This window comes from Mandrillus leucophaeus, unplaced genomic scaffold (assembly GCF_000951045.1).
Source record: "Mandrillus leucophaeus isolate KB7577 unplaced genomic scaffold, Mleu.le_1.0 Scaffold290, whole genome shotgun sequence".
NCBI classification, from domain to species: Eukaryota; Metazoa; Chordata; class Mammalia; order Primates; family Cercopithecidae; genus Mandrillus; species Mandrillus leucophaeus.
The window spans coordinates 1490442-1501216 of NW_012103032.1; the positions used below are offsets into that span (position 1 = coordinate 1490442).

A 10775-nucleotide genomic window follows, 5' to 3' on the forward strand; every position below is an offset into this window, starting at 1 on the left:
CTCCCGAGTAGCTGGGACTACAGGCACCTGCCACCATGCCCAGCTAATTTTTTTGTGTTTTTAGTAGAGACAGGGATTCACCGTGTTAGCCAGGTGGTCTCGATCTCCTGACTTTGTGATCTGCCCACCTCAGCCTCCCAAAGTGCTGGGATTACAGGTGTGAGCCACCGCGCCTGGCCTAAACTACTATTTTTAAGTCACGCTGAACATCTAATAAGTACTCCATATGTATTCATGAAATAAACATATCTGCATTCTTTTTTGGTCAACTTTTCTGTGTCATTATTTTATAGGTATTTCTTAGGTAAACATCATATAGCTGAACTTCTTTTTTATTCAATTTGAGGCTCTCAGTCTAACATGGAGGTTAAATACAATTTTTAAATTTAAATTTTGTTGTTATTATTATTTTGAGGCAGGGTCTCACTCTGTCACCCAGGTTGCAGTGCAGTGGCGTGATCTCGGCTTACTGCCTCCTCCACCTCCTGAGTAGCTGGGACTACAGGCACATGCCACCACGCCCGGCTGGTTTTTGCATTTTTAGTAGAGACAGAGTTTCACCACCTTGCCCAGACTGGTCTCGAACTCCTGGGGTCAAGCAGTCGGCCTGCCTCGGCCTCCCAAAGTGCTGGAATTATAGGCATAAGCTACCACTCCTGGCCTAAATTTAAATTTTAGATTTGGGGGTACATGTGCAAGTTTGTCACAAGGGTATATTGTGTGATGCTGTAATTTGGGCTTGTCGGGGGGTGGGGCGGGGGCGGGGGGTGCAGAGTCTGTCTCTGTTGCCCAGACTGGACTGCAGTGGGGCAATCATAGCTCACTGCAGCCTTGACCTCCCGGGCTCAAGTGACCCTTTCACCTCAGCCTCTCCAATAGCTGGGGCCACAGGTGCATACCTAATGCTCAGCTACTTTTTTATTTTATTTCTTGTAGAGAAAGGTTCTCCCTATGTTGCCCAGGCTGGTCTCAAACCCCTGGTCTCAAGTGATCCTCTTGCCTTGGTCTCCCAAGTGGTGGGATTACAGGCATCGGTCACCACACCTGGCCTGGGCTTCTAGTGATCTCATCACCCAGACAGTGAACACATTACCCACTTTCCTCTCTCTAGCCTTCCCTCCTTTTGGAGTCCCCACTGTCTATTGTTCTCATCTTCATGTCCGTGTGTATACAGGGTTTAGATCCCACTTAAAAGTGAGAACATGCAATATTTGGTTTTCTGTTTCTGTGCTAATTTGCTTAGGAGAATGGCCTCCAGCTGCACTCACATTGCTGCAAAAGAAATGATTTTTTTTTTTTTGAGATGGAGTTTCACTCTTGTTGCCCAGGCTGGAGTGCAATGGCAAGATCTCAGCTTACCGCAACCTCTGCCTTCCAGGTTCAAGCTATTCTTCCTCAGCCTGTAGCTGGGATTACAGGTGCCTGCCACCATACCTGGCTAATTTTTTGTATTTTTAGTAGAGACGGGGTTTCACCATGTTAGCCAGGATGGTCTCGATCTCCTGACCTGGTGATCTGCCCACCTCGGCCTCCCAAAGTGCTGGGATTACAGGTGTGAGCCACCGTGCTCGGCTGGCTTTTTTTTTTTTTTTTTTTTTTTGGAGACAGAATCTCACTCTGTCACCCAGGCTGGAATGCAGTGGGGTAATCTCGGCTCACTGCAACCTTTGCTTCCTTGGCTCAAGTGATCCTCGCGCCTCAGCCACCCGAGTTGCTGGGATTATAGTTGTGTACCATCACTCCAGACTAATTTTTGTATTTTTAGTGGAGATGGGGTTTCACCATGTTGGCCAGGCTGGTCTCGAACTCCTGGCCTCAAGTGATCCCCCCGTCTCAGCCTCCTAAAGTGCTGGGATTACAGGCGTGAGCCACCACGCCCAGCCTCATGTGTGTGACTATTGTACATGGGATCACATCCTTGATTTGGCTCTCAGCTTGAACATTATTGGTGTATAGAAATGCTACTGATTTTTGTGTGTTGATTTTTTTTAATCCTAAAATTTTATTAAAGTGATTTATTGGGTCTAGGAGCCTTTTAGTGGAGTCTTCAGGGTTTTCTAGGTATAGAATCATATCTTCAGTAAACAGAGATAATTTGATTTTCTCTTTACTTATTTGGATGCCTTTTGTTTCTTTTTCTTGCTGATTGCTCTGGCTAGGACTCCCTAAATACATTTATGTTTTAAAGTATTTTCATTTTTTAGAGTTGCATAGTGTTGCACAGTATGACTACACCATAATTTATTTAACCTACTGCCCATTGTTAATCAATATTTTCGTTGCTTTTGATCTTTTGGTATTGCAAACAATGCTGAGGCAGATACCTCTATTAGACAAATTCTGTCACACGTGAAAAAAGAACATGCTGAACCATCTTGCCTCTTAAAGTTTCTGCTTGGAAGTGATGTCACATTTTTCTTTTTTCATGAGCCAAAGCAAGTCATATGGCCAAGCCTTTGTTCGTTCATCAGGTCTGAGATGTATAAGCTTCCTCAGGGAGGAGTCCCACTGGAAGAGATACCAAGTATATGTACTATATATACCTCTACCAGTGTTTAAAAAATATCACCCTGGGCCGGGCACGGTTGGGAGGCTGAGGCAGGTGAATCACCTGAGGTCAGGAGTTCGAGACCAGCCTGGCCAACCTGGTGAAACCCCGACTCTACTAAAATACAAAAATTAGCTGGGTGTGGTGGCAGGCGCCTGTAATCCCAGCTACTCAGGAGGCTGAGGCAGGAGAATGGCCGGAACCCCAGAGGCAAAGGTTGCAGTGAGCCGTGATCGCGCCACTGCACTCCAGCCTGGGCAACAGAGTGAGACTCCCTCTCAATAAATAAATAAATAAATATAAAAATTATCACTCTGGTTGCTGAATGGAGAATGGATTATATTGGGGAGAGGTAGGAAGCTACTTGGGAGTGCAAGTGAAGAATTGACCGGGTACTTTAGGCAAGAAATGATAGCAGCTTGAACTAGGGTGGTGGTGGTCTGATTCCAGATGTACTTTGGAGGCAGAGTTAGTAGGATTTGTTCTTGGAGTGGGGATGGGCACAAGGAAGAGTACTGAAAGATAACTTCTAGGTTTTTTGTTTGAGCAACTGGGTGAATGATGGTGACATTTGAGTAAACACTAACATTTTACTGAGAGGGGAAGACCTGCGGGGAGAACAGGTGGTTTTTTGACAGGGGCAGCGAAACAAATGTTCTGTTTGGAATGTGTTCAGCCTGAGGTGCCTATTAGACATCCAAATTGAAATAACCAGTAGCCACTTGAATATGTGAGTCTGAAGATCAGACAGGGCAGAGTCACAGAAAATCTGAAGGCGTGGCAGAGCTGAATTGTAAAGCCATGGAGCTGGATGAGATCTCTTAGGGAGATAAGGGAGAGGGATAAGGGCTAAAGCGTTGACATACTCCAACGTATATAGGTGAACAGTGGCTTTGGATCCAGCAAAGAGGTCTGAGGACGAACCATTGAGATAAGGCAAGAAGTGCTGAGTCATGGAAGCAAACAGAAGAAAGTATATCAAAGAAGGAATGGTCCATCTTCTATAAGTTGGATATGATGAGGATAGTATTTGAGACTGTGGAAATCACAGGTGACCTGGATAAGTACAGTTTTATTGGGGAGGTCACCAGCTCTCCACTGAATGATCTCTAATTAGGTCAAATTTGATCTCTAATTAGCAAAGTCTAATCAGATGGGTTGAAGAAAAGATGGGATGTGAGGGATAAAGATACGTTTTTTGAGAAGTTTTGTTGGGCAGGTAATAATTGAAGAATGGGAGGGGGACAAAAATGTGAAGATGAAATGATGATGTGTAAGTGAAATCTTTATGTAAACTGCAAATGCTCTGCAGGTGTTAGGCTTATTTTGTTATTTAGTATTCAAACTTCTAGGAATTTCAATGCAGCTCAGTGTGAAGAATCACTAAAAAGCGACAACTAGTCCTCAACTTGAGGACCATTAAGGGTCAAAGCCGTCAAGCCAATGAAGAGCCGAGAAATAAAGAGACGGTTTGAGAAGACGTAGGGGGTGGGGGAACGGAAAGAGGACTTGCGGAACTAATATTGTCCTTCCAAGGACACCGTAGGGCGGATCTCGCAGCTACTGCCTTGTTTTAGGGGCGGAGCCGGCAGGAAATTTAAACTGAAACCGCGGCCGAGGACGCCAAGAGAATGATGTTTTAGCTGCCCTGGGGTAACCGGGACTGTAGAGTAGGGAAGAGCTCATGGAGCGCGCGAACGTAATACGGAGGCCTCTGATGAAGGAGTACGGAGGCCGAAAAGGAGCCGGCATTTGATGAGCGGACCGTTAAAGGGTACGGATGCCGGGAAGGGGAGAAAGAAAGGCGGAAGGGGTCGTTAATAGTTGAGGCCAGGTGCAGGGTCGTGGAGGGCGCTTAGGAATTGAGCAGCGGGTAGGTGCAGAAGCTGAGGAGGGTATAGGGGCCGGGAAGGAGTTGAGGGGACCGAGGAGTGAAGGTGGCACAGGAACGTAGGGGACAACAGCCTGGAGGGAGGTATGGAGATTGAGATGGACTGGAGGTGGCCAAGAGGTCACGGCCGTTGACTGAGCGGAGTCTGAAAGGAGGCGGGGAGCATGAGAGACAAGAGCCTGGCGGGAGTCGCGGGATGTAGGTCGGAATGGAGTTGAGTCTTGCTGTTCCCAGGAGTCGCGTTTCTATGCGGGTTTTGGGAGACAGTAGTGGGCGGGAGGCATGGAAGGTCGAAGGGCTGGTGAAGATGGTTGAACTGCTGTTATGTCCTTTCTCAGGAAACGATTGCCTCGAGCTGGAGAGTTCCATGGCTGATAGTAGGCCCCGGGCCCCGGACCTAGGTGGGTAAAAAGTCAGAACTAGGGACAGGAGATGAAAATTGCCCCAGGGTCTCTTGGAAAAGACCAAGAAATGTTCGCCCTGTTGGAGTTTTCTGATCGCTCGGTGTTTTTATATACTTATTTGTTCATTTTATTTATTTATTGAGACGGGGGTCTCGCTGTGTTGGCCAAGCTGGTTTCGAACTCCTGGCCTCAAGCAGTCCTCCTGCCTAGGCCTCCCAAAATGCTGGGATTACAGGCGTGAGCCATGTCGCCCGGCCCACTTAGTGGTTTTATGTGTGTGTGTGTATGGATGCAGCATCATAGACCATTTTGGGATTCATGGTAAAGGTCAAGTAAGACTCATGAACAAGAATAGCAGACAGATGTGGAGTCAGGATAGAGTGACTTAATAAATTTATAAATTATTACATTCATAGTTGTTTACAATAAAATCCGTAAGTTAAACACTGCTACCTAATTAGGTAAGTATTTTAGCACATGGCACTTCCCTCCATACTGCCCCTTTAGTTAATACCATCCAGTTGGCCGGGCGCGGTGGCTCACTCCTGTAATCCCAGCACTTTGGGAGGCCAAGGCGAGCGGATCACGAGGTCAGGAGATTGAGACCATCCTGGCTAACACGGTGAAACCCCGTCTCTACTAAAAATACAAAAGATTAGCCGGTTGTGGTGAGGCGTGCCTGTAGTCCCAGCTACTCAGGAGGCTGAGGCAGGAAAATTGCTTGAACCTGGGAGGCAGAGTTTGCAGCGAGCCAAGATTGCGCCACTGCACTTGGGTGACCAAGCGAGACTGTCTCAAAAAAAAGAAAAAAAAATGCCATCTAGTGTTACTTCTGGATTGTTAACAGATATGCCATTGGTTTGTTGCCTTTTAAACAGTAATTCACTTCATTTACTGAGTTATTTATTCTTAATTCTTCTCATCTCTTGTTGCTTTTCTTTTTTTCTGTTTCTCTAGAGAACTTCCCTCAAGAGTGTTTTCAAAAGGAGGCTTTGTGTGATAAACTAAGAATATATTTATTTCAGCCTTGTAGTAAAATTTAAGTCAAGATTTTTTTTCCTTCAACACATTGAAAAATTAGTGTTTTCTCCTTGTTTTCTTCAGCATTTCTTTCTTATTCTTGTTGCTTTGTAAGTGACCTGCTTTTCTCATTAAATGTTTTAGATTATGTGAGCCTATGGATTATATTGATGAAAGAAAAAAAATATTTTATTTTATTTTATTTATTTTGAGACAGGGTCTTGCTCTCTCACCCAGGCTGGAGTGCAGTGGAGCAGTCATGGCTCACTCCAGCTTCAGCCTCCCCAGGCTCAAGTGATCCTCCCACCTCAGACTGCCAGGTAGCTGGGACTAGAGGCACTCACCACCATGCCCAACTAATTTTTTTTGTTGTTGTTTGTTTGTTTTGTAGAGACGAGGTTTTGCCATGTTGCCCAGGCTGGTCTTCAACTCCTGGGCCCAAGCGATCACCCTCTTTGGCTTCCCAAAGTGTTGGGATTACAGGCATGAGCCACTGCGCCCAGCCCAATAGTTTAGATTATACTTTTTTATATTTGTTCTTAAAATTCACTATAAGATGATTATGTGTGGATTTTAGAGAGTTTTTATTTTCATTTTTATTCCAGTTTGATTTTTTTTTTTTTTTTTTTTTTTTTTTTTTTTTTTTTTTTTTTTTTTTTTTTGAGACGGAGTCTCGCTTTGTCGCTCAGGCTGGAGTACAGTAGCGCCATCTCGGCTCCCTGCAACCTCCACCTCCCGAATTCAAGCGATTCTCCTGCCTCAGTCTCCTGAGTAGCTGGGATTACAGGACCGTGCCACCATGCCCAGCTAATTTTTGTATTTTCAGTAGAGACAGGGTTTCACCATGTTAGTCAGAACTAGTCTTGAACTCCTGACCTCGTGATCCACCCGCTTCCGCCTCCCAAAGTGCTGGGATTATAGGCGTGAGCTACCACACCTGGCCTCCAGTTTGATTCTTTAAAAAATTTTTTTTGTTATTATTTTATTTTGGAGACAAGAACTTGCTCTGGAGTGCAAGGCACTCAGGTTGGAGTGCAGTGGCACAGTCATAGCTCACTGCAGCCTCAAAGTCCTGGGTGCAAGCAATTCTCCTGCCTCAGCCTCCCAAGTAGCTATGTCTACAGGTGCATGTCTCCACACCTGGCTTCCTGTTTGATTCTTGACATAGCTTAAAAGGCAGGCCACGTGCAGTGGCTCACAGCTGTAATCCCAGCACTTTGGGAGGCCAAGGTAGGCGGATCACCTGAGATGAGGAGTTCAAGACCAAGTTCAAGACTAGCCTGGCCGACATGGTGAAACCCTGTCTCTACTAAAAATACAAAAAAACAGGCATGGTGGCAGCCTCCTGTAATCCCAGCTACTTGGGAGGCTGAGGCAGGAGAACTGCTTGAACCCGGGAGGCGGAGGTTGCAGTGAGCTGAGATCGTGCCACTGCACTCCAGCCTGGGCTGCAGAGCGAGACTCCGTCTCAAAAAAAAAAAAAAAAAAATTAGCTGGGGTAGTGGCAGCCTCCTGTAATCCCAGCTACTTGGGAGGCTGAAACAGGAGAATCGCTCGAACCGGGGAGGTGGAGGTTGCAGTGAGTCGAGACCATGCCATAGAACTCCAGCCTGTGCAACAAGAATGAAACTCTGTCTCAAAAAAAAAGCCAAAGTTTATCACAAAAAACAGGAGACATGAGAGTTACTCTCCTTTCAGGCTGTCTGATTCCCACTTCCTAAGAAACAACAATTTACAGCTTTTAACTATTTCTATTTCTTCTAGAAGTTTCCACCTTATTTCTATAATATGCTTATACTGTTTTAATTGTTTTCCAATTTGAATTATGTCTTTTTTTTTTTTTTTTTTTTTGAGACGGAGTCTCACTCTGTCATCCAGGCTGGAGTGCAGTGGCTTGATCTTGGCTCACTGCAACCTCCACCTCCTGGGTTCAACCGATTCTCCTGCCTCAGCCTCCCGAGTAGTTGGGACTACAGGCACGTGCCACCATGCCTGGCTAATTTTTTGTCTTTTTAGTAGAGATATGGTTTCACTGTATTAGCCAGGATGGTCTTGATCTCCTGGCCTCGTGATCTGCCCACTTCAGCCTCCTGAAGTGCTGGGATTACAGGCCTGAGCCACTGCACCCAGCCCAATTTTTTGTATTTTTAGTAGAGATGGGGTTTCACCATGTTAGCCAGGATGGTCTCGATCGTCTGACCTCACAATCTGCCCTCCTCAGCCTCCCAGAGTGCTGGGATTACAGGCATGAGCCACCACACCCGGCCTATCTTCTTTTTTTTTTTATAGAGATGGGGTCTCCCTATGTTGCCCAGGCTGGTCTTGAACTCTTGGGCTCAAGTGATCTGCCCACCTCAGCCTCCCAAAGTGCTGGAATTACAGGCGTGAACCACCATGTCCAGCCAATTTTGAATTATGTCTATTGACTTTCTTCTATGGGCAATAAAGATTTGTTCTGTCCTACCACTTCTTTGCACCACACACAAACACACATACATTTCCCACCTTTCCTCTTATCCCTCTTATCCCCCCAGTATATATGTAGTAATTTTGGTTTAGTCATTTTTATTGTTTTTTTTTTTTTTTTTTTTTTGAGATGGAGTCTTGCTCTGTTGCCCAGGCTGGAGTGCAGTGGCGCGACCGGGGCTCACTGCGAGCTCTGCCTCCTGGGTTCATGCCATTCTTCTGCCTCAGCCTCTGGAGTCGCTGGGACTACAGCCACCTGCCACCAGGCCTGGCTAATTTTTTGTATGTTTTTGGTAGAGATGGGGTTTCACCATGTTAGCCAGGATGGTCTCGATCTCCTGGCCTCGTGATCGGCCCGCCTTGGCCTCCCAAAGTGCTGAGATTACAGGCGTGAGTCACCGTGCCCCGCCAACATGATTTTCCTTATGTAAACATTATTCGGCTGGGCACGGTGGCTCACACCTGTATTCCCAGCACTTTGGGAGGCCGAGGCAGATGGATCACCTGAGGTCAGGAGTTTGAGACCAGCCTGGCCAACATGGTGAAACCCCGTCTCTACTAAAAATGCAAAAATCAGTAGGATGTCACGCATGCCTGTAATCCCAGCTACTTGGGAGAATGAGGCAAGAGAATCACTTGAACCCGGGAGGTGGAGGTGCAGTGAGCCGAGATCATGCCACTGCACTCCAGCTTGAGCAACAGAGAAAGATTCCGTCTCAAACAAACAAAAACATTGTTCACCACTGAGCTATATAATAAACTAGGAGATTTTCTTTGTTTTTTATGTATGGATCACTAATTCAGGTCCAAACTCTTCACCAGAGTATGGGCCTTCTCTCAATACTTTCAAGCTCATCAGAGGGTCTGTCAATTTGTCTTGGAGACATAGTGTTTTAGTACTCCAGTCTGGTCTGGCTGTGTACTAGGCCTGTTGCGCTGATTCGTCCTCCCATCTCCCTTCATTATTCTGTGGAATTCTTTTTGCCTCTTTCCTGTGTTGGACCCCCTGTATTTTAAATTCTATATTTTTTACATCATGGAATACTACTCAGCCATTAAAAAAAAAAAATGTCTTTTTCTGCAACTTGGATGGAGCTGGAGGCCATTACTGTAAGTGAAGTAACTCAGAATGGAAAACCAAATTCCATTTAGTTTTCACTTGTAAGTGGGAGCTAAGCTATGAGGATGCAAAGACGTGCAAAGTGATATAATGGACTTTGGGGACTTGATGAAGGGGAAGGTTAGGAGAGGGGTGAGAGATAAAAGACTACATATTTGGTATAGTGTACGTTGCTTGGGTGACAGGTGCACTAAAATCTCGTAATTCACTGTATGACTCATCTATGTAACCAAAAACTACCTGTACCCCAAAAGCTATTGAAGTAAATAAAAATTTTAAAAATGAAGAATTAAGTTTGGGGAGCCCCAGAGCAATATTTGGCTTTCCTGAAATTCTGTATAAATTTAGACAAGACTGTCTCAACATGTATCCATCTATATGCCAATGTGGTAACAGTCTCTGTATGGTTTTTTGTATTTGTTTTTAACTTTCACTAAACAAGTAATAAGACGTATCCTTCATTCCAGTTCTACCCCTTACTAACAGTATGATCTTGGGCATACAGGATTTCTCTGTGCCTCGATTTCTTTATCTGTAAAACAGGTATCATAATTTTATCTTCTTTATAGACCTGTTGAGAATATATTGTGCATAGCAAGTGATATATATTTGTTATTTTTATTGCTATTATTGTCAAAAATTATTAAATTTTGATTTTTTTGTAGAAATGGAGTTTCACTTTGTTGCTCAGGCTGGTCTTGAAGTCCTGAGCTCAAGTGATCCTCCCACCCTGATCTCCGAAAGTGCTGGGATTACAGATGTGAGCTACCGTGCCTAGCTTATGTATTTAGTTTTTTAATGAGCAGCCCCCAAACCAGAATAGGTTCAGAGAGGCTCCTATAGGAAGGCTTTTTAGATTAGCTGGTCTCCAGTATTGGCTACAATGTAAGTCAAATCTTGTCTTTCTCTTCAGTATTCTGAAATTCCATGACAGTGTGTCTTTATGTGGGACTTTTTTCATTTATGGAGCAGGTACCTTTCAATCTGGAACAGCATTTTCTTTAGTTCTGGGAAATTTTTAGCATTATTTCTATAATATTTGTCCCTTCTATTTTCTCTTTTCTGTTTCTGGAACTTTAATTGTTTGGATATTAGATCTCATAGATTCTTCTTTTGATTTTCTTTTGAGACAGAGTTTTGCTCTTGTTGCCTAAGCTGGAATGCAATGGTGCGATCTCAGCTCACTGCAACCTCTGCCTCCCAGGTTCAAGTGATTCTCCAGTCTCAGCCTCCCAAGTAGCTGGGATTACAGGCACCCGACACCTGGCTAATTTTTGTATTTTTAGTAGAAATGGGGTTTCACCATGTTGGCCAGGCTGGTCTCAA

General features: G+C 44.8%; 1 protein-coding gene across 2 annotated transcripts in view; it reads left to right on the forward strand.

The window, feature by feature from the left end:
- Positions 1-4090: 4090 nt before the first annotated feature.
- The window catches only part of DBF4B (DBF4 zinc finger B), a 59644-nt gene continuing 52959 nt past the window's right edge, over positions 4091-10775 (forward strand). Inside the window, exons 1-2 of one of the 2 annotated variants that reach the window (XM_011985932.1) lie at positions 4091-4322; positions 4778-4840. In XM_011985932.1, the coding sequence (XP_011841322.1) occupies positions 4304-4322; positions 4778-4840 (82 nt within the window). In that variant the 5' untranslated portion in view covers positions 4091-4303. The remainder of the gene's footprint in view (positions 4323-4777; positions 4841-10775) is intronic. The other variant, XM_011985931.1, reaches the window with a different exon arrangement.